The sequence below is a fragment of the Myodes glareolus genome, chromosome X (assembly GCF_982192425.1).
Source record: "Myodes glareolus chromosome X, mMyoGla1.1, whole genome shotgun sequence".
Lineage (NCBI taxonomy): Eukaryota > Metazoa > Chordata > Mammalia > Rodentia > Cricetidae > Myodes > Myodes glareolus.
In genome coordinates this window covers 21,852,462-21,876,833 of record NC_142053.1, presented here as the reverse complement: position 1 = coordinate 21,876,833, position 24,372 = coordinate 21,852,462, and the positions used below count along the sequence as shown (strand labels likewise).

Sequence of the window (24,372 nt, the reverse complement as noted above, 5' to 3'; positions counted from 1 at the left end):
GAGCTTCAATTCTCATCTCCATCCAGGCCCCACCCACCCTTGACATTATTCTTGTTCCTCAGGATCGTGGTCAGATCCTAACTGCTGAAGAAGACCTGCCTAGGCCAAGACACATAGCAATCATCCTCCATAATCGTTAATGAAACCAATTATAATACAAGAGTTGGCTAAGGGAAGCAGCCAAGGGTGGTGTAAACCAGAGTTCCCACTGATCAGAGGCTGAGTTAATTGGAACTTAGAGCTCCTATCCAGCAACTGCTTGTAGAGTCTGCTTTCAGGGAAGCTCCTGCTGTCTGAACGTCAGAGAGGAGGCAGTAACCGAGCATTTGTGAACAGGTTTATTTCTGTAATTCCCCATTTGGAAGCTTCAGTGTACATGCGGTAAGGATCAAGCAGCCGAAACTCCTTGAGCTCACAATTGGCCACAGCTCAGGAGTAGCAATCAGCACTGTAATATGCTATGAGCCTAAAGCAGTGTGAATGGTGGGAAAAGCCTAAGACTCCTACTTAGAGGTTTACACGCCATGGTTGAGAAAATAAAAGCCTCCGACGGCCCGTTTACAAAACAGGCCATTCTCTCGCACCCCACATGGCTAATGCTGGCACAAAGTAATGCTCAATATACATAGGCACTACTAATAATACATGGAGTGACGTTATCGTCACTCCTAGAATTGGTGCCAGCAACCATTTAGAACATCTTTTAAAAGACTGGCTTATGTCTTGCCTAGTGGTGTCGAACATAATCCATCTGGGGGAACAGAAATGAAGGTAAAGCTGTTGGGAGGTCCGCTGAGAAGGCCCTACAGCCTTATAAAACTTGGAGCTGTTTATCCAAAGGGAAATGCTTAACAGCTCTACCTTCCAAGGTTGTGAAACGTCCCAGACATCCATGAGACTGGAAGCAACTACTGGGTGGAAACTGAGGAATGAAACACCATCAGCCATGGGAAGACAGTTAACACTACCTGGAAGGCGGAGTGCTGGAAGCATCGCACACATCTGAAACTTAGGAACTGGGGCGTCTTCCCTCCTTCCTCCCACGCACTTTTATCTACAGACTATTCAATTTCCCAGAGGCCTGCTGGGTGTAAGAACTGAGCTTGGGGACTATAAACACTTCTCAGCTCTAAAATTCAATTATTTCTAGTGTAAAAAGTACTGGTTTAACATGGGAAAAACTTGAGTGGAAAGCCAAACTTGTCCTATCAAAGTATTCTATGTAAATATCCTGCCTTTTAAAAAAGAACATCATGTGCTTCTGGAATTTCTATCGCCAGCCACTTGTCTTCCATCAAATAAACATCCAAAATTCTTGAAAAGGGTCAAAGGAACTCTGGTTGTGCTATTAAATACCATTAGTTCCTTCTATATAAACAATCAACTGGCTATTGATGAATGAGCTAGAATGTATTCTAGAAGGAACCCACGACCTTGAGAGAGCAGAAGCTCTTTCTATTCAATCCATTTGTTCGGTGCCATAAATCAGCCTCGCGCGTTTACATTATGAGGAAGCTGTCTTTTATACATAAGCACTAATTTCTCCTTCACTAGAAACGCTGCCTCTCACAGCCTTAGTGTGACATGCCAACACTACGTTATCACAGCAACAAAATTCCTGAGAAGCCATCTTCTTCCAACTGCTAGGCAAACTGAAGGAGTCCCCCATCCAGTCTCTTGCTGCAAGCAAGTATGTAATGAAGAACAGCTAAGTCGGGCATCTACAAGTGCAGGGAAAAGGAGAAACTGAAAACATTCTTTCTGACGATGGGAACTGTTGGCTTGTGACTGTCTACTCCAGTATGTCGCCTCTTCAGTCGTCTGAAAGCCACGGCAGACACTTTCCTCTGCCATGGCATGCCACTCCTGGAGAGCACCTGAAAGAGCATGGGGGCACTAAAAGGTCACATACTCAACTCCTGTTTAGCAGTGGATAGTAAATTACTAGGCAGCCCCTAAGTTAGCAAGCCAGTTGCCAGCTGCAGTCCTCCTTTGGGGCCGTTAGCATATCAAAGAGTGCTAGGGGACCCTGCCAAAGGATCGGTCTTTGCCTTCCAAGGTTAATTTTATTAATGACCTCTCCTAGGGAGAAAAATAGAGTGTTTATTCTCTCGTGGACCTTGAGTTTAGCTAAGTTGCCAGGGACTCAGTCTCAGTACCATGTACTTAGTACTTCTGCTGGCATCATCCAACGTCCCACAGCTAGCCAGCTGAACTGAGCACTCTCAGATTACTTTGCATCCAATGGTCCCCCAGAGACGGCTCTGGGCTCGCATAAACAAGTAAGCTAGGAAGCTAGAGCAGCCACAGCAAACATCCCCATGCTACATTTTGTGTGCATTGCTTAACAGGATATTATGTGATATTCATGGTCTCATATCAAGAAAAATCATGGCACCAAATCATTTAATTAGTGATTCTAATTGCATGTATGTGTTGTGTGTTCTGTGTTGACACACAAAAATGGATGAAGTAAACAGTGGTGATGGAGGAATATGATCAAAGATGACTGTTTTCAATGTTTCAATTTTTGTTCCCTCAAAATTTTCAATGACATTTAAAATTTTTGACTGACACATAACATTTCCACACACTCTTGAGGTAAGATTAATATTTTGATTCACAAATGCATTAGACAATGATCATCTTGGGAAATTAACATATCTGTCACCTTAAACTTCTGTCAATCCTTTTTGCAAGTGTATTCAAATTACTCTCTTCTATTTTGAGAAATGTATTACGGTCAACCTACTTGGCAACAGCACGCCAGAGCTTTCTCCTCCTAAGCAACTATAATATTTAACCAAGGATTAACTTCTTCCCATTTCTCCCCCCTAGTACCCCTCACCAGTCCCTGAATCTACTCCCAGCTTTGGTGGTTTCTCTTTATTTTTTTAAAGCCTCATGTAGTACTTCCACATTGTCACAAACGCTAGGATTTCATTGTTACGGTGGAATAGCATTCTGTGTGTGAACATCAAACTGTCTCTTCCATTAATCGGCTGATAGACAAGTGGGGTTCCATGTCCTGGTCACTGTCAGCAGTGTGGGCAGTTGTGACTTTGACAGACTGATCTCATTTCTTTTGGTTCTACGTGAGGCAGTAGAACATGGCAGATCTACTCCACATCACAGTCACCAGGCTACTCTTAGAATCCACAGATCTACTCCATTCCACAGTTGCTATGCTAACCTACGATCCCTACAGCAGTGTACGGGGGTTCTTCCTCCGCTGTCCTCAAGAGCATTTTATAATCAGAAAAAAAAATGGTATTCCTTCCGGTCTACAGAAGGAGCCTTACTTCTTTCACTCAGGTTCATCCGCGGAGGCCTCAATGCCCCTACCTCTTTTTTCTTTTTCCCAAATTGTCTAAGGTGAACAGTGTCAAAGAAAAACATCATTTAACAAAATCAGCATTCATTTTCTTCATCAAGAAAAGTACTTCTTTTGCTGAACAGAATGTTTCTCGCCATAGCAATTTGAAAATTAGGACAGGTATGTAGTAGACTCCAATTATCTGTAACTCTACAACTTGAAAGAAAGTGCCAACAGCTTATTGAATTCCTTGTCTTTTTTCACATGGCCACATGATCGACAGCCCGGTGCTTCTATACTACTGTCATGTAACACTACATACTTAACATTTCCTATGGATTAAAGGTTCTCCAGGAAGATCATTTTTAATAAGGTATTTAATTTTTCTAAGACAAAAAAGCAGTACAATTACATCATTTCCCCTTCCTTTACCTCACTCTAAGCCCTCCCATACATATATCCCTCCTTGCTCTCTTTCAAACTTATGGTCTCTTTTCTCATTAATTGCTGTTACATGCATGCATGCATGTGTGTATATGCACACACATATACAGACATATCCCTAAATATGCTATGCTTACTCTGCATAATGTTATTGTATGTGTATTTCAAGGTTAATCATTTGGTCTTGGCTAACCAAATACAACCTGTTCATTCTGTATGTTACTGTATGTGTATTTTCAAGGTGAATCCTTCGGTATTGGATAACCAATTGCTATGCTCTTCCTTGGAGAAAACTATTTCTCTCACATGGAACATTTTGGCTTACTTCCAAATTTTAGTATTCTAATTAATACTGTAACACTGTAAATGTGCACATGTAAATAATACTGTAATGTGCATCCTATTAGCATCCTACATTAATCTTTATGCACATCTACCTTTCCATAGAATACACACCTAGCACTGCAATTACTAAGTCAAAGGATGTGAACATATTTAAATCTTTTAACACATTGCCAAATCAATCACCTGAAAGGTGTGCCAATGGAGTACACTCGATGTTTGAGTCCTATTTATTTCTAAATTCTCAGGCCTCCATTAATTCTCCCAAGAGGGAGGATGATGAAGATGGGCTGGACTAACGAGCAAGAATGGGCTAGAGCATGACTGGCCTAGGAATTCTCTCAGTCAAGCAGCTGGAGCCTTACCTGAACAGGTAGACATCTAAAGGAGGGCTGGAATGAGTAGCAGCTTTTCAGGTGCCCAGGTTCAGTACGCAACAAAACAGTGAAGCCAAAGGTTTGTACTGGCCTCCAACTACATCAGTAACTTCTGCCTGCCAACCGCAAAGTCTCAAACTAAGACTGCTCCGGATTCAGTGAGAACGCACACACACTTTAAATCCAATGAGATAAGGAAAACCTCAGCAAACGCTTACGTTTCAGAGACTAATTCAAAGCGCTGAAGGAAAAAAAATCTCCTAATCATCATTCTCAGCAAGTTTCACAGGTAAATTAAAAAAAAGAGAGAGAGAGAGTTAGGGCCTAGAGAGATGGCTCAACAGTTAAGAACACTTGTAGATCTTGCAGAGGAACAGCGTTCATTTCCCAGCATCCACATAGTGGCTCACGGTTGTCTAACCCAGGTTCAGAGACTCTAATGACCTCTTTTTACCTTCATGGGCACCAGGCATGCACACGATGCGCATATTATGCACGCAGACAATCATACGAACACATAGAATGAAAATAAACAAGCATATCTTTTTTAAAAAGAGGTTACCAAAACTACACAGGTTTTTAGTTTGTCGCATGGATGTGAAAGAAAACACAACTCAAAGGCAGTTAGTGTGATCTAGAACAATGCATTTTGAAATAGGCCAGATGGCTTCATGTCTTTCTTTGTACTTGGTGGCCACTCTGTCTGTGAATTGGTGCCCACTACACTGTAATGAGGGTTCAAACAGCCACAACTGTTTTAAAGCCTTAATGACTGAAATCTAAAGTGAAAACTAAAAAAAAAAAAAAATTCCATCTAGGGACTGGAGAAATGGCTCAGCCATTCAGAGGACACACTGCTCTCGCAGAGGAGCCTAGTTCAGGTGCCAGCACCCGCATCAAGTGGCTCACAACAGCCGTTAACTCAACCTCCAGGGTATCTGAGGCCCTCGTCTGGCCTCCCCAAGCACCTGCAGCCTTGCACATATAATCACACATGAACACAGGCGTGTACACTTAAATAAAAATAATGAAAAGAAATCCTTAAAAACACAAGCTAAAACAGTCAATGGCCATGTACCCCTTTAGTCATTTTGGACTTCAAGACCATCCTGACCCACCTAATGTGACCTTGTCTCCAAAAGCAAAAGACAGTCTCAGTTTATATTACTATATACATTTCCATAATATTCAAAATGTGTTTTAGGTTTTCTTTCCACCTAAAAATGAGCTTTTTATTAATATGGGCCAGCAACAAACTTCCCGCTTCAATAACAAATCCACGAAGTTTAAAAAAGATATAGTTAAGGCCAGGGGGGGGCTAAAAAAAAAATTCTCAAAATTTCAACTTAGCCATGAAATCTCAATGGCCATGAGGCTGAGGTATTTTTTCACTGAAGGCAAGTGGACAGCTCACCGTCGCCAAGGCTCATACTTTCATAGACCTCTGAATTCAAATGCCTTCAGCCACTGAGGCTCCACATTGGTCTTCCTACCGGCCTAATGAACTGTTATCAACTACAGAGATTAAAACAGATTCAGCGAAGTCTGAAGAGTGCTTCATATCATGCCTGAGTGTGATGATAGAAACAGGAGAGCCAGGGCGGGGGAGGGGGGCGGGCCCTGTGATGATAGCCACTCTAGCTTGCCCAGCCCAGGCGGATAAATGGAACAGACAATTATGTCTTTTATGTGCATTTTAAGCTAATTCAGAAAATTTCTACTATTATTCAAGTTAACAAGCTGCAGGCTCACGGGAGGGTTTTCAAAGACCTGGGGAAAGTAGCTGGGGGTTAAGAAATGACAGGGGGAAAGAGAGGGTACCATACAGATGGCTAATTAGCAACTTGTAAGACCTTCCACTAAGGCAGCTGGTCTAGGCACATGCTTAAAAGATTCACAGAATTTTTAGAATTGAAAGGGTTTTGAGGGAGCATCTAGCTCAACTCTCATTTTATGGACGGGAAAACTGAGACCCAGTTAATTGCTCCAGGTCACAGAGGGTCCTGTTGCAGAATGGGGCTAACAATTCCTTGTGTTCTGTCTCCCAACCAAAGTGTCTTACTTTCCTCCTAAAATGACAAAGTAAGAGAGTTTTCCCAAGAAATTCGTATCAGGTGTCATCTCTGGTTCCATAAGATTTCTCTGAGTGTGCAAAATCTCTAGCGCACAGTGTGACTCGGGTAGTCGTTCAGCCGTGGTGTTTCTTCATGGGGATTGCATCATTTTCATTATGCAATCCAGCAATGTATTTAACCCAGTAGCTTTGATCACTTTAATAGCCTATGTTTCTCTTAAAAACAATGGGCCTCACGAAGTGGCAGACATTTGGGGGACGGGTCTTTATGTTGTAGTTCCCCAAACACGGATTATGCTCCCCTTCTACTATTTCTATTCCCTTTGCCAAGTAATTCTTCCCAACAGCCACTGAACTGACTTATTAGCATAGTCATGAGACAACTGCTTCCCCTAATGAGCAGTTTCACTACTAAAAAATTCCCAAGACTGGCCAAGAGGGGGAGCAGCTAACCATGTCGCTCCAGTGTTTTGGCTCTGGGACCATTTTAAGACAGAGTTCACAAAAAAAAAAAAAAAATCTTGCAGAAGATCTTGTCTTTGTTGGAGGGGAGGAGAGAGGCAGGGAGCGGAGCAGAGAAAACTGTAAAAGACAAGATCTCCTGAGTAAATTTGGAACATGGGGACCATGGGAGAGGGTTGAGGGGGTGAGGGAGGGAAGGGAGAGGAGCAGAGAAAAATGTAGAGCTCAATAAAATCAAATAAAGGAAAAAAAAACTTGCAGAACAGAAAAATACAAAAGCCAGTCCTCACATCCAGAGACACACATTTGAAGAACAGGCAGTCTGGCAACATTGCTCAGTGGGTATAAACTGAGTCTGATCTCCAAAACCCACAGTGGAAAGAGAAAACTAATTCCCGAAAGTTGTTGCCTGACTTTGAGACACACCCCTTGACATGAACACACCAGATGTACACACACATGACGATGATGATGATGATGATAAGAAGTAGTAGTAACAGTAATACAATTTTAATATTTTAAAAATAAATCCAAGAAACTGGTTGAAGTACTATATGGAGATACTGTCAAATGAGGTCTTTTCTTATAATTACCCAGGTCTGAAAACATACTGAACTTAAAATTTACAAATCAACTGATAAACTATATAGTCACTTGAGATACGCAAACAACAGAAAATGAGAGGTGCAGAAGCAAAATAACCCCCCAATAAAAAAATCCTTCGAGACAAGGAAACAGGAAAAAGGATTTGTTCTTCACATTTGATAAGTCTAAAAATGGTAGACCAGGTAATTAACCACTCTCTTGCAACAGAGGCATAGTAACCAAAAACTGGGTCAGTGAAGCCATTTCATGCATCTACAGAACACTTGGCTAACACAGGAAGTTGCCAAGGCTCAAAATCATCTCTTGTGAGTATGCATTTTGAACTTGGACCTGGCCAGACCACCTTTAATTTCCCTCTATCCTTCTGCTACTTCCTCACTATGTATCTCCAGGGTTGTGTGTGACTCCACTACCCTTCTTCATTCCCTAGCCACCATCTTGTTTCTTTGCCAAATGTCCTCTCTTCCGTTTCCATCAAAGACACAGGTTTGTCCTTTTTATCACAGTTCGGGCAGGCCTTTGATCAAAACAACCTTACCCTTGGACTTCTGAGAATTGAAATAACCCTAAAGCACTTTACTCAACACCCCTGGATCTACCAATCAAACATCCGATGCAGCTGCTAAAAGGATCGCTGGGCACCAGACAACTGATGTTATGCCATAAAAAATGATTTCAGAAAAACGTCCAGAAAATGTGCAAAGTATTCCAGCTCTGGTCTGATCTCCAGACCAAACGGATTGCAGCGGCTCACAACAAATTTTAATTGGTACTCATTAACTTTATTGTCTTTGCCATATTTTAAATTAGAGTCAGAAGAAATAAACGGAAGTTTTATAATCATTTTTAGTATGTTTTGGAATTGATAAAGGTAAATTTTAATGTATTTATTGACTGTGAAGAAGAACAATTGTTTATATATTTTTAAAAAAATCCAAGCATATGTTAACACTTACTGATATCGGCTCTCTATAAGATAGCTTTCTTCAAAAGAAAGCCTGAACATTGTAATCATACTATGTACGATACTGCTATAAAACCATGGGGAAGGAGAAGGGGGAGAACATTAAACCAGCAGGCCCATAGGCAATGACTGTGGCTCTATTCCAGAGAAAGGTACGTATAACCAGAAATAGGACAGTTCTCTTTCGAGAAGTCTGTACCAAGAATTGGATATTTGCTATATTCTACAACTTCCTCTGTGAGAAACCCAGACCTATGCTTTTGGATATGTCTTACTTTTTCTGAGCATCTCTCTCAACCTCAAGCTTAAGCATTTATTAAATGCCTTATTTCTTATCTTAGCCCCCAAGTGTACTTCATCTAAAAAAGAAAAAAGTAACGAGGTAACTTAGAGAAGGTGGGTTTGGGGATGGGGAATCTCCACAGGAGCAGGACTTGTTTCCTTTGTAATTCTGGTATGAAAGTCCCATGTAGTGATCTGTTAAGCATTCACATCTCTGACATGCCAGAGTCAAGAGATTTTCACTGTTTCTGGGCATGTAGTGCACACCTGTAGCCCTAGGACTAGGGAGGGCAAAGCAAGATCACAAACCACGGGACTCTCAAAAACTTAGATGACTTGAAGGGGATGGATAATGAGAAGAGGAATGAGTCACTGCTTTCAAAACAAAACCAGTGATCTTGAGACAAGGAAGGGTCTAACACTGTACTTGCCAATAATATCTATTTTCACAGAGTATTAGCATGTGCCCTTTAACAGAAAAAGCTAGATATACCAGGGCTGGGCTAATCAGGAGGATATAAAGATACATATATTTATTCTCACCCTTCCAGGGAAATGAGATAGAATTAAAACCGAATGGTTTGGAGGTGTAGGCCAGTGGTTGAGAGCACGTATAGCATGTGTGATGTACTCGCTTCCTTCCCCAGCCTCAGCACGCAAAAACAAGACCAAATACGTCTTGCACACAGTGTACTGGAAACAATGAATAGGATCAATGGTATACACTAAAAAAATCCAGACAGTATTTAAGTACAACTACATTACAAATAAAATGCGTCATAGTCTAGCCTGGACAGCTTACTAATACTTATTAAATTGGTTACAAAAAAAAGTTTCAAATAATGACTCTCAAAATAAATGCCTGAAATACAACCTGTTCTATAGTTGAGGACTGTCTTATCAGCTCTATCAAATCTAATTTAGTCTAACTTTTCACCATGGTAACAAGCCCTTTGCAGGAATATTCAAAGACATTTCACATCTACAAAATTTGCCTTGTACTCCTTCACCACGCATAATGTCAAAAAAAGCTTGCTTCAAAGGTACCATGTAATTAGAATGGCCTTTAAAACAGGCACAAAGGAAGTTGTTCTGATTAAATCACGTCTACTTCACAACAATCCTGAGTGAGCAACATCACAGAAAGGAATCCGAGGGAGGCTGGGACCTCGTATTATAGTTTTGCATCTGTAATCTGTAGTGTGGCTTCAGGTAGGACTTGAAATGCCTCTCATCTGCCTCCTTCCTCTCTATGAAATGAAAGTAGCCATGTTAGAGGGGTTAGAGTTCTGTGGTGGTTTTCCATGCAAAGACTATATCAGACCTCAGCTATTAATGAGCCCGGAGAAGCAGTCAAGCTTAGTGAAGACCATAGAGTACTGACCACCTCCAGGTTACTGGCTGTATGAATGCTCACAAGAGCTGGGCACCAATCCTGTCTATGTGCTATGGGGATTCGAACAATTGTAGCTGGCAATCCATTGGGAAATTTAATATGAAGTCCAGCATCTGTAGAACCTCTCAACTGGATTCGGGGGCAGGGGCGGCTAAGATGGTTCTGAGATGCCTGCTTTTTATTAGGAAGTCGTTTGTTCAGTGACTTGCGTCAACAACACTATGCAGCATTCACCCAAAGAAAGGAAAGGAAAGCATTTAAATTAACCTCATCTATTTTTAACTCCCTTTGACCATATTTCCATAATGCCTAGTATACAGACGCCAGTGGAGCTGCATAGCTAACTTGCCCCTGGAAGCCGACTTAAACCACACCGCCACCACCACTTCTTGGGAGGAAACCGAAGCACTGAGAGAACAGAAGCCATCTGAGACACGCTCACACCAAACAGCTGTCACCTCTTACATGCAATTCAGATCACATACCATCAAACTTCTTGTAGCGGGACGCAAAGACGGCCTGCAAATGGTTGCACTGTTCGCTGAGCACGCTTTGAAAATCATCTTTACTTTGCAGGCCATACTTCTCTTCCATCTCTTGAGAACAGCAGGTGTAGCCCTGGGGACAGATCTTCAAATGGTCACCTGGAAGGTAGAAAGACAATCTGTGTCAGCACCAGCCATCAGGCCCAAGAGAGAAGGGCTTGCTTTCCATGCACAATCCTCTTCACGGTCGCCAGGGAGGGCCTTTGTGGAAGCACAACCATTGTGCAGATCTAAAAGGACTCGTGGCACATGAAAACTCTTTATTCTTGTATGCTGGTTTTGTTGTGGTTGTTTTGAAATAGAACTTTACTATTTAAAAAAAAAAAAGCTTTTCTGCCAGGTGTGGTGGCGTGCACCTTTTATCCCAGCACTCTGAGTTTGAGGCCAGCCTGCTCTACAAAGTGAGTTCCAGGACAGCCAGAGCTACACAGAGAAATCCTGTCTCAAAACACAAACAAAAAAATTGCAAATAAATAAAACACCACATACCAAAACTAACCAGGCCTAACCACTTCACAACTTAATGAACTCAGATAGAGTTAGAATTGGAATTCGAAATGGAAGCTGTGATGAGTCATAAAGGTACCATCACCCCCGCAAAACAAAAAACAGAAGAACTTTGTAAAACTTTGTAATTAAGATGGCTTCACCACAGAAGTCACTGTGGGGCCATAAGAACAGCATCGATTGATAGTAACAAAGTTCTTTCATAAATTCCTCATGATTTTAAAAAAAGAATTTGGGAGTTTATATTTCGAGAGAAAGAGAGAATGGTTCATAAAGTGTGATAACAACCCATAACTAAGGGAATAGGTAAGTCCACGTTGTAGTGTAGGAAAGTAACACATAAATTTATAAAAGCATGAATTCTACTGAGGAAAAGCAGAGACCCATATACATTTCACAGGGTTGATCATACAAAGAAAAACTATGGAGGTTTATATTGGATAATCTCTATGCTAAATCCCATCTTTAAAAGGGATCACAGATAATACTACACATTGAGATTTTTATATTGCCACCTGCTAGGTAGGTTATCAGACTATATCTACCTTCTGTGTGATGTAGTTACTTATTCCTTATACTCCCACAGACCAGTGGTTTCCAATAAGTATAATCTTTATGTAGTGATGTAGCCTGGAGCTAAAAGTGTCAGATGGCTCACTGTATAGCGACCTAGGCCACAAAGTGGCTATGTTCTTAGAACTACAATCTGCCCACAGTTCAGAGGTAAGGTTTGGACGGGTTCTTCTATGACTATTCCTCTTTGTTCTGTCAGTCACAGAATGAAAACTCTGCTTTGAAGGGACCAATGCCTCACCTCAAAATCACCCAAGAGGTTCAGAAAAGCTCAAAAGCAAACCAGACCAGGTACTATGACTTGAGTCTCTCCAATATTTACTGGCTTGATAAAACTGTATACGAATTCACCAAGATTTGATTTCAGTGCTCTGCTATTGCTGTCCACATACGTAAGACAAAGCAGAATCTGAAAAGAATCAAGATCTCAGGGACCTGGGCCTCATGCTAAAGCATGTACCTATTGTCTCAGCTACTGGAGGGGCCACATGATGAGACTTCATCTCAAAATGCAATCTCAAGAATAAATCCACTGGAGACATGGGAGCTTGACACTAGTGTGTTAAACAAACAGAGGCCCATGGGATGATAAATACATCTCCCTACTGCTTGGCTTTTGTATACTTTCATGAAGCAAGCCTTCCCCTAACACAGACACCAAAGGAGCATTAGAGCATTTGGGCTAGGTAGGAGTGTTGAACATAAAATAGTTTGTATGTGATTGCTTATTACTAGATTATTAATGCCTAGATACAAATAATTACGTGTGTGTGTGTGTGTGTGTGTGTGTGAGAGAGAGAGAGAGAGAGAGAGAGAGAGAGAGAGAGAGAGAGACAGAGAGAGAGAGAGAGAGAGAGAGAGAGAGAGAGTAATTATTTCTATCATGCACTCAGTATATATGCTGTTGGGCTTTTTTTACTCTTTGGAGGGGGCACTCACCACCAAGCTTCCAAATAAAAACATGGAGGTTTTTTATTTCTTATAAATGTCTGGCCTTTGCTTGGCTAGCCAGTCTATCATATCTTAAATTACTCTATCTACCCTTTTGTCTCTGGGTGCTTCCCTTTCTCTTACTTCTGTAAAGCTTACTTTCACTCTTACTCCACTACTGGCTGGATGGCTGGACCCTCCCCTTGTTCTCTTGCTCTTCCTTCCCAGACTGCCCCTCCTATTGTACTCCCTGCCTCCCAAACCCGCCTATCCTTTCTCCTGCCTCGCTATTGGCCGTTCAGCTCTTTTATTAGACCATCAGGTGTTTTAGGAAGAGAAAAAAAAATCACAGTTTCACTGAATTAAACAAATAGAGCATAAACAAATATAACACACCTTAAAATAATTTCTACAACATATAATCATTATTTGCAATTAAAAGGTACAGAGACTGTTACTAATGAAAATAAAATGTGTGAAGCATGAAAGGACAATCTTCAAATAAACAACCGTTTCTCCACCCAGAAACTATCGTTTCCTTGGTGATTTCTGAAAAACATGGACAATAGATAATTTTTACTAACAGGAAAAAAGATTTGAAGAAGACTGAAAAACAGTTTACAGCTGAAGTTATAAAAATAACTCAGATCTCAGTGAAAGAAAAGCAGTTACGAAGATTGCTAAGGTTCAGATTGAAGGAAACCCCTTTTGCCTGGGCAAAACAGTAGAGCTGGCCCTGGCGATGTGAGTGAGGGGAAACTGGATCTCAGGACCTGAGAGCAGGAGAACTGGCCGTAACCAATGCAGTGCTGGAGAGTTTATTCTGGAGGTGAGGATGAAGGAAAGCCAGTGAGCTGACCAACCCGGTTACCACCCAGGCCCAGAAACAGGGCTATGAGTTGACCCATCCCAACATCCACCCAATCTATGAACTGCTGGAGCATGTGAAGGGGACAAACCCTACAGATCCAAAACTGCAGGATCTCCATGACACAGGACAGCAACAGGATATCCGAGAGGAGTATCATTGAGAGCCCATTATCATTATTGGCATTGTAGCGTGAATCAAAGGCCTCAAACCAGACCAATGACTTGTGGCAATGAACACGTCCAAGATGAACAGACTAAAAGGTAAATGTGTGCTTCAATGGGCCACCCTGTAACTTCCATGATAAGATTCTTTTTGTTGTTGTTTTGTTTTTGCTTTGTTTTTTTGTTCTTTGTTTTTCTTTTAAGCACAGTTTTGATGTATGTGTGTGTGGTAGGAGGGGACAGAGGGATAAGTGGGATCAGAATGCATGATGTGAAATCCATAAAGAATCAATAAAAAAATTTTTTAAAAATCCCTTAAAAAGTCCCTTTTTTAGGGTTGTTGGTACCAGAACACATAATTAACACCGAGATAGGCAGTTTGTCTGCTGCTTCCAAGCTTTAGGGGTCCTCTATTAGTCTAAACACATAAAACAGTATAAAGGTCCCAACTATATAGTACTGCACTTATATCATCCTAGTACTCAGAAGGCAGACTCAGGCATATCTCTAAGAGTTCAAATTTAGCCTGGCATACATAACTTTCTCACCCCTTTACAAAGATTCCATTGGGCATGTATGAAATTCAAATATTCAAGGCACACACACACACACACACACACACACACAAATCTCAAGAGTTTGGAAAATCTATTCTACCTATATTTCCAAACAGGGTCACCATGTGGCTCTGGATGATCTGGAAGTCATCATGTTATGTAGAGCATGCCTCAAACTCAGAGAAATCAACCTATCTCTGTCTCCCAAGTATTGGGATTAAAGGCGCTTTCATTCCTAGTTGTTAAACCTTAGCAAGTTCACAAAGGGAAAATGGATTATCTGTTGATTTACTGAACACTATCAAAATAGACCAAAATAAAAGACCCTTTTCTTCAACAGTACACATGTGTCTGAGGGTTTGTGCGTGTGCACGTGAACACACACACACACCAGGCACTCTATCCATCTCATGTCCATTAAAACCTCAAGAGGACCTTACAATGACCTGCTTATACTTTATTGTAGAGTACATTTATCTGGGAAATGCCTTATAAAGACGATTAGTACACCTTCATATTAGATCTTTCCAGAAAGATGTGACCCACTGGTGAGGAAGGCCTGCCTTGTGTAAGGGATGCCAACAAGCTAGAAACATGGCTAATGTGTTGAAGGCCAGAGCCATCTTCCTCTGAGAGTCCTCACTCTCTATTCCTCTGAGCCAGGTAAAAGGTGCTCCTTGAAAATTTAATTTCACGTCATGGCCAAAAGAAATGTATACTCTAATACACACTTGTAAATTAAACTCCAAAGCACACTGAAGCTACTGGGGATTAAGGGACATGAGCAGTTAATGCCACTGAGAAGTACAAGGAAGAAAAAAGCAATAGTCTTGGGCATCTGAATGATAACTGCATTGCAGTAAGAATCTCTGAGCACTTAAGCAACAAGACCTCCTTCTAAAAGAATTTTTACCTTTTTTGTGTCTTGGGGTGGGGGAGGCTTGGTGGCACCTTTACTCACTGAGCCATCTTACAGGCCCTTATGTGTCTTATGAAATTGGCTATTTCTTCTTTGTTAAACTTTTGAATGTGTCTAAGTGGCTTGCCTGCACATGTGCCTGTGTACCATGCGCGGGACAGGTGCCTGCAGAGGACAAAACAAGGCATTAGATCCCACAGAACTGGATTCACACACAGTTGTGTGCTACCGCGCTACTGCGTAGGTGTTAGGCACGGAGCGCCAGGTCCTCTGGAAGAGCATCATCCCTGGTAACAATGAGTTAGAAGCCATCTTGGGCTGTCTCAGCCCCCCCCTTTCAGTCCCCTCCCCCCAGATAGCAACAAAAAAGAGTTATCTTCATTTCCTTTGTGAGGAACTCTCTTGTAACTGAAGCAGTCAGTTTCTTTGAGAGCGGCCAGTGCAAACTCATTGCCTAACATTGACAGGTAAAATGTATCCACTTTATTCTTCCATTGCATCCCTTCCCCTTACCAGGCATTCTTTGAGCATCTAAATCTGAGTATATGGTCAGGGATTTGGCTCAGTGGTCGAGTGTTTACCTGGTATGTGTAAGGCTTTGGACCAAAATTTAAAAAGACACAAAAGAAGAAAAAAGAAAGAGAAAACCCCTGGCTAATTACACTTTAATCAGCAAAGTGACTCATCTTGAAGGTAGGGCATGTACAGTGTTTGAATTATGGTCTGATTGCATGTTTGCTGCATCCAAAGAGAAATGCTTTATTTATTTATTTTTTTAGTACTCCTTTTTAAATTCGGTCACCCGATACAGTTCTCATCGCAGAAAGGTGTCCCGTTCCTTTAGGCTACCAGAGCTGAACACGGGGACAACAGAGCTGATTTAGGACAGGTAGCAGGCCATGTGAGACAGAACAGGATACGAGCAACAGATAAGGATCTCCGGCTGTCCTTTGTCCCAAAGGCCATTTCAGTTCTCCACCTCGATCCCCTGCCTCCCTCCACAATTCCGGAGATACAGACACATGTACCCTTATCACTGTAACATGTTCTGTCTGCTTCCCACCCTGCCCTCACACTGCCAATTGTTCTTTCTTTTAACCACACCCCACTTATTTAACTGCATGCTTTATGAAACAGAGGAGCTGATATTGTATTTGTAGTACTTATTCAGAGGTCCTTGTTCGTCATTTAAAAGACAGGTGAACTGAATACTCGACAATTTTCTCAGGAAGCACCTAATTTAAGCTGCTTTTTTGTACATGGTTTGACTACTTTTTCTTTTGTGGGCCACTGGCACTCGATGGGGGGGGGAGGAGTCCCCCAACCCGGTCCTAGGAGGCTTGAATGAGATTCGATGAAGCGTGCTTTTAAAGCTCAGCTCTATGGCATTAAAAAAAAAACAAAACAAAAAACTCTCAATAGGACCAAACGTTTTGAATCATAGCAGCTCTATGTAATTTCTCTTTGGTCTTAATATCAATGCAGTAGTTTCCAAAGACAATCACAATAAGTTACTATGAAATTTTGCTGAGTGTTTATTGGTCCCTTTTTTTTTTTCAGTTGAAATTGATGGTTTAAAAAGAAGACACTGAACATCAGCAATCTCTTCGGCCCTGTAACAGCAGTCTGCGGCGAACAGTCTGGAGAAGTAGGTTTTCACGCTTGTCTGTCACCTACTCCCCTTACCGAAGCCTGGCTCTGATGCACAAACGGGTGCAGCTAATGGTCATTTATTCTCGGATGCTCATAACATGAGCATGTCGTGGAACATGCTGTAAATGGTGGTTGGCTTCTCAAATGGAGGAGAACCCATACTGGCCCACAACCATGTGATTGGGAAGGCACAACATTCTCTTCACCTCAGCAAAGTGCCTGCCCAAACACACTCGGGAAAGAAGAGTCGCTAATTGCATGCTCGGGGAAAGGAATGCATGGGGGGGTACAGGAAGAACAAAGTAGATAATGTTAAGTGTAAGTGCTAAGTAAGTGTAATGAGTTTGCACCGGTTTCTCTCGAACATTTGCTGCTTCACATGGGATATGAAGAGGGGTCTTCACAAAGAAAATGAAAGCTATCTGTTTTGTTGCTGCTGGGGTGGGGAGCTGAAGGGGATCTTGTACAGCCCAAGCGGGCCTCTACCTCCCTGAGACCCCAAGGATGACCTTGAACTTCTAGTCCTTGTGTTTCCACCTCTCATTGACTAAGATTACAGACAGGTACCTTCAACCGAAGATCTAGACATTGTTGTATTTGTGGCAACTTGTACTAGGTGAAAAAGGAGGAATTTTTGACAGGAGGGTAACATGTAGAGGAAAAATATCATACCCAGTAGTTGACTAGTGTGTATATTTGACTGTGAAGATGGTGAGCAAATATAATCCCTTAAGAGCCATCAAAAGAAAATCAAAGACAGGGAATTAGGATATGTGGCTGTCCACAGATAAATGGATGAATAAAATAATGGGATATAGATACTATGGAGTTTTTTCTTCAGCCACAAAGAACAAAATTACATGATTTACCCAAAAAAAAAAAAACAGACATGGAGATCATCACGTTAAATGAACTACAAGCCAGAGGCGATCCCTTACACACACAATCTAGATGTTATAAAGATACCTAGGTTCAGTAATTAGGACTATCGGGGCAAAGGGAATATTGAGAGGGGAGTTAAGAGAACTTGGTGGTAATGGATATACGCAAAGTACATGACCTGTATGTGTGAAGTCGTCATGATGAAAATCAATGATTTCTACAGCGATGTAAAAGGGCTTTAAGTTTTTTATTTTTAAGCAATAAAGCAAAGTCTTGGGTTGGATGTATAGCCCAGTATAGAACACCCATGAGCAAAAAAAAAAAATGCTAAAGGAAACATAATACAAAACAATGTACTATCCTGGATGGAATTCTGGACTGACATTAGGAAGAAAATCTAAGAAAAAATAATCACAAATTGTATGTTGATATTCAAAGCAGCACCATTGGTAATTTCCAAATTTCCATCAGCAGAGAAATGGGTCAACAAAATATGGTATAGCTGTATAAAAGAGTAATACCCAATCATAAGAATATATTTTTACAACCTGCCTGAGGCTTAAAACACTGCTAAGTAAAAGAAGCCTGTCAAAGTCTATGCTGCATGATTCCACTTGTAAGAAATGTTTACCATCAGCAAATCTGGAGACAGAAAATGCATTAGCAGTTATTTCAGAAGGAGCTGGGCTGAGTGGGAAGCAGGTTCGATGGGTAAAGAGTGAGTAGTTTCTTCCTAGAATGATTACAACTGATTCTGGTGAAAGGGCCACAACTGCCAACATATGAAAAGGCACCAGGTGCTCCACATGTGTGAATGAAGTACAGGTCTGAATCAAGAGAAATGTGTTAATACTGCATCTGAGTTGGGACAAGTGCACCACACCAAGAACAGGTATCAATAAGCCATGTAAATAAGACATCTAAAAATCGTAAAAATAAGATATCTAAAAATGTTCAGATAAAATATCTAGTAACGATTTAGCTATCTGCTAAAATGAAAAGTTAAATTTTAAAAAAGTAAATGCTGGCTTTAAACGAGTAAAGGATACATACATGTGGCAGAGGGGGAGCAAGAGGCACCATGAAGACTTTCAACATGCTTTTAAAAAAAGACCAATACCTAATGTAATTCTAATATTAGGAAGCTACGTTAAGCTATTATTTGCTGGGGTAATTTTCCTAATCTCTCAATTGCTACCTTACCCCTTTTTCTAATTTTTATTTGTTGTGAACATAAAACAATTCCTTGCTGTTGATCTAAGGCATTGCCAAAACAGCTTCAGTTCACTTCCTAGATGGAGCTCACGTAGCTACACAAGCAGGCTAAAATACAAGCTGCTATACAACTTCCACCCTTCCAGGCCACCTAAGAGCCCCAGGAGGAACACACAATGGCCTGCTTCATGGAAACAAAGAAAGCAAATCTCAGAGGTTTTTAATAATCCCAGGGGGTGAGGGAGCGTATACATTAATCCATCCTCCCTGCTTCCAAAAAGGAGTGAAATTACTGCATATAATGTGCTACATGCTTCGAAAGCCTGAAGTCATTTGACCTAAACCTCAATAATAAAGCACGTAAATTACAGTCATTATGCAGATGTATGATTTCCCATCACCTACCAATCAGTAGGAGAAACATAGCTAGTTAGCATTTTGCAAAAACCTTGCCAAAATACAGCTCTGGAAGGCCTAAGACTGCCAATTATTTTTAGGTCTACTAATCCTGCAAGGTACAAGAGAGAAGGCCAATGAGGAAACACACACATTTCTACAATCAGCTTTATTATATTTCTCTAAGAATAACTTTTCTGTGTGCAGAGTTGGGAGAAATAGCGCTGTTATTTTACAAGTCCGCCCTTCACTTTGGTGAGTTAACAACAGCTTTAAATTTTATTCCAGATAGAAACCAAACAAGCTGTTTATTACTTCTTAAATGACAAGTTCATTAGGAACTTAAGATAGTATCTGAGGATCTTAGATCCTCATCTGAACCGCATCAAAGATTTGCACAAAGTGACCTATCCCAAACCGGACTGAATGGCCTGCAATGCACACACACTGACCTACGCTGGGTATTTTGCTGGCATTGTGTTACCTGAGCATCTAGACCACCCTCGTGCAGTTTTTAGTGTGTGTGTGTATGTGTGTGTGTGTGTGTGTGTGTGTGTGTGTGTGTGTGTGTGCGCGCGCGCGCGTGCGTGCCTGTCTATGCGCTCATGTATTATGTTTATTGTTCACTGAAATTCTTTTATGTCCACTTCGTATCTTGTCTCAGAAGCTCTGGAATCACAGATGTGTGTTTATGCACCCAGCTTCAGCTTCTTGTATACCAAATACTTTACCCAGCTGAGTCAACCTCATCCATTTTGCACACTTACAACCACTACCTCTAGGATCCAATGGTAGGAACAAAAACAGGAAAGAGTAACACTAGAGTTTCACCAAAGCTCCTCAACAATTCTCAGACTCCAAGAGATATATTATCAACAGTGTTACTAAAACGATCAAGAAAGTTGGGGTTCCTGAGGGATAACTAGGGGCAGGTAAAGAAAAGTCTTTCCTGACACTGATTCGAGCTCACTCAAACCCTAATTTATGACTTGTACTGGACTCATTGAACAGACTGTCTGGAGAAATACAATCCCAAATTCATCTATGATTTCATTACCATACAATGACCTGAAAGAGCCACATGTGATCTTGAAATTCTTAAAGAAGCACACATGCAAAGGCTCTAAGGGTATTTGTTACAAGTGCCTATAAAAATCAAGCTTCTCAACTTTTTCCACAGCTGTTCTTATGAATTTTTTCTTCTTGCCCTCCATCCCAATTACCAAGGTTTTCTTCCGTAGAAGATGGGTGAAAGACAACACAAAAATGACATTTCGAAGACTGCTCACATTCCAAGGCTCAACTACAAACAGAACGTGGCCTAAAGAGGAAACCCCCTTGGCTAGGACATTTTTCTTTGTTGCTCAATAGTTTATCTCCACTGTCATCTCGAAGCTATGAATCATGGCTACAGAAACAACAGAGACAAGGGCTTATCAATCACACCAGACCAAGGCCTTGGTAGGTCCATTTCTGACAGGTGATAGGACTAGTTGGAAAATGTCAAGGAGATTCCCCACATCAGGGAAGCCTAGTCATTAGCAGCTTGGTCTTTCTTAGCACCCATATGGATTTCCTGTGCAATTACAGATGACCTCAGGGGAAAAAATGTGACAGATATGCCGTTCCTCCCCACAGAAGGCTGACTGCCACCCAATCCCTCTGAGGAAGACAGGATATCATGTTCTAGGTTACTCCATGTTGTCCAGAGCAACAGCTTTCAAGCTATGCCTAGCCTTGAGTTACTCCATTTTGTAAAGCAACAGCCTGGACCCCCGTTACTCCACTTTAAGTATAATGGCCAAGGTAAGATGACTCTACATCTTACTGATGTAAGTTAAGAACAACCACTTGTCGGTGTACCATGTCAAGTAATTTACTAAAGCAATGAAAAAATCTGTGTCTATTATCTAATTTTATCAGAAACACCAGACATGGGCTTGTCAATCACACCAGATATATGATGTACTACTAGTCCGCTGACCTGAGACTATAATGCGTAGGAGCACTCCAAGACTATGATGTGGGCTACTAAGACTTGGGCACAGTGACCTGACCATTTGTCCTGAACCTCCTCTAGGAAACATGGCACAGAAGCACCTCCATTTCTGTCCTCAGGATGCATGTAACTCCAGTACACTTTCTTTCCCCATAATATGCAGCGCACTTAGAACTGAAACTTGAAAGCCAGATGTGGTAGTACACACCTATAAATAATACCAGTGTCCAGAAGACAATTGACCAAGAACTTAGGCCAGTTTCAACTACATAAAGTTAGCAGCTAGACGGGGCTACATGGGATCCTGTTTCAAACAATTAACTAAAACCAAATCAAAATAAAGCAAACTGTCATTTGAAACTGCCTGGTACTTAGACTTGCATCTGCTAGCTCTGTGCACTCCAGAGACCTTACTTTGCATGTGTATCAGTTCTCTGCCTCTACCTTCAATACACTTTCCCCTTCTCTGTAACATATATTTACAGCTGATATACATTTATACCTAATTGTGTGATGTACAATATGTGATTTGATTTATTGAGATTGCCTATAACCACAAGTATTGAGTGGGGTAAAGCCAATAAAATTGATATTGACTATGTGCGTATTATTCAATCAATGTTGATACTGTAGAACAGACACGATTATGTCCACCTTCTGTTTGTAATGTAAACTTGTTTACAATACCCTCTCTACCATACCAGTAACAATCCTTGTTTTTTTTTTCTGAGATCTTTAACACTACAGTCAAAGGATATTTTAAGACAAATGCAAGGTATGTATTATTCAATTTATCTGCAATGGCAGGCAACCAACCATTTTTCTCAGTTTTCTGGTGTGGGAGAATTGTCTGTATTCTGTCAATTATGTTTTAAATAAATGCTGACCCTCAAAAAGCCAAAAATGAAAAATAAAAGAAATAGAGGTTAAAATTAAAGATGAAAATACACAGAGAATCTGGATACTGTAGGTTATTATGCTCTTTGAATTTTTTGAATGCTGAGGAAGGAGCAACAGTTGCTTATAAATACTGCTGAATTAATCCAAGATAGGTATTTTGAAAATACCTTGACTTCAAAATTGAAGTCAAAAGATATGTTACTTTGGAGAAGAGGTTTTGCTTTTGTTTCCACAGGAAATGAGAAGCTCTGGATTCATTCTGAGTTAAGAAAAATCAGGTATGACCAAGGAAGACCACCTGAGAAATCTCCAATAGGAACAGATGGCCTGGATGTCTGAGTTCTACATCCAGAACAGACTCAAGACTGCTGTCTGAGATGATCAAGCCTCACAGGATACTTGAGTCATGACTTAATCATAATTCTAAATTTTCTTCAGGTCCCCATAAGATTATCAGCACCCCCAACCAGCCGGAAGTAGCCTGGAAAACTACACCCACATTCCCAAAAAAAATGGATTATGGATATTTTCCATTGTTTAAAAAAAAGAGGGGGAAGTGGTGTGAGAGAATGGTCTGTATTCTGTCAATTATATTTTAAATAAACGCTGATTGGCCAGTAGCTAGGCAGGAAGTATAGGCAGGACAAGCAGATAGGGAGTAGAAGAGAGTCAATGAAAACAGGAGAATTCTGGGAAGGAGGAAGCCCAGTCCTCTGCAGTCCTGACCCGACCACAGAAGAAGCAAGCTGTGACTGCCCCGATGAATAAGGTGCTGAGCCACATGGCTAACACAGATAAGAATAATAGGCTAATAATGGGCTAACATAAGTTATAAGAGTTAATAAGAAGCCTGAGCTAATGGGTCAATCAGTTTATAGTTAATGTAGACCTCTGTGTGATTTCTTTGGGACTTAATGACTGCTGGGACAAGGTGGAATAGAAAACCTCAGACAGCAGTTTTCTAAGTCCCATGCAAACAAATAGATAGGCATGCTGCACTCCTTTAACCCCAGCACTTGAGAGGCAGACATGGGTCTAGCCCAGTTGAGTTTTAGACCAATTTGGTCCACATAGTGTGTTTCAGGTCAGCCATGGCTACACAGTGAGACCCTATCTCAAGAAAATGAAAATGAACATATACAAAAGCAAATCTTGAGTGCTAAATCGAGGTCTTAATGTGTTTACTTACTCATGACATGGAAAACTGAATTCACATAAGCTAGAGATGTAGTTTAGCATGTGTGTGTGTGTGTGTGTGTGTACAATGCCTTGGCTTCCACATCTAACACAATAATAATAATAAATTTTCTAACAAAACAGAAATTATAGAAACAAAGACAAACATTCATTTACTATACATTCAAGTCCCTACAGATCTGTTCAATTTCTGGCAATCTTCAGATACTCACATAACCAGAGTGAGGCCGCTCAGTCACTACAGCACCACACAGCCAGTGCAGCTATATAGACAGTGCACTGGAAGTGGCCTGGTTCTCTTTACTACAGAACTGTCAGAGAACCAATAATGAAGGACTACGTATTTCCATTTCCACTTTGGCCAGGGATGGAGGGAGAAGACTGGAACTGGAACTGCTATAGAATGGTGGTGTCTGACACAGGATCCAGGGGAGACAAAGGAGCTTGCGAACTCTGACCAATAGACACACTTGAAACCTGCTGCTCAGGAATTCAGACTATCAGTCCATTTTCTTCGACTTGAAACAACTTGGCTCAATGTGTGCTGGTAGCAATACTCTAAGCCACCAACTTGGCTGCCATAAATTTTGTGAGTCATGTGCCAACTATTAATCCATAAAACAATTATTGTCATCATCATTTGGACCCAAAAACATTCCAGTTACCTACCACTACCCAGAATGTGGCTGGCCTTTTGTCAATTTAGGATGGGCCATGATTATGGAAGATGGGTGATTCAGTACTATAGCAACTAAGAGACAGAAGGGAGAAAGAAATGGCTGAACTGTGCCAGGGGAGAGTAAA

The 24,372-nt window shown here is 41.1% G+C and overlaps 1 protein-coding gene across 1 annotated transcript in view; it reads right to left on the bottom strand.

Annotated features, from left to right (window-relative positions):
• The window catches only part of Gpc4 (glypican 4), a 113,541-nt gene that overhangs the window by 27,200 nt on the left and 61,969 nt on the right, over window positions 1-24,372 (bottom strand). The window contains exon 2 of the mRNA XM_048450334.3: window positions 10,749-10,907. Coding sequence (XP_048306291.1) covers window positions 10,749-10,907 — 159 coding nt within the window. The remainder of the gene's footprint in view (window positions 1-10,748; window positions 10,908-24,372) is intronic.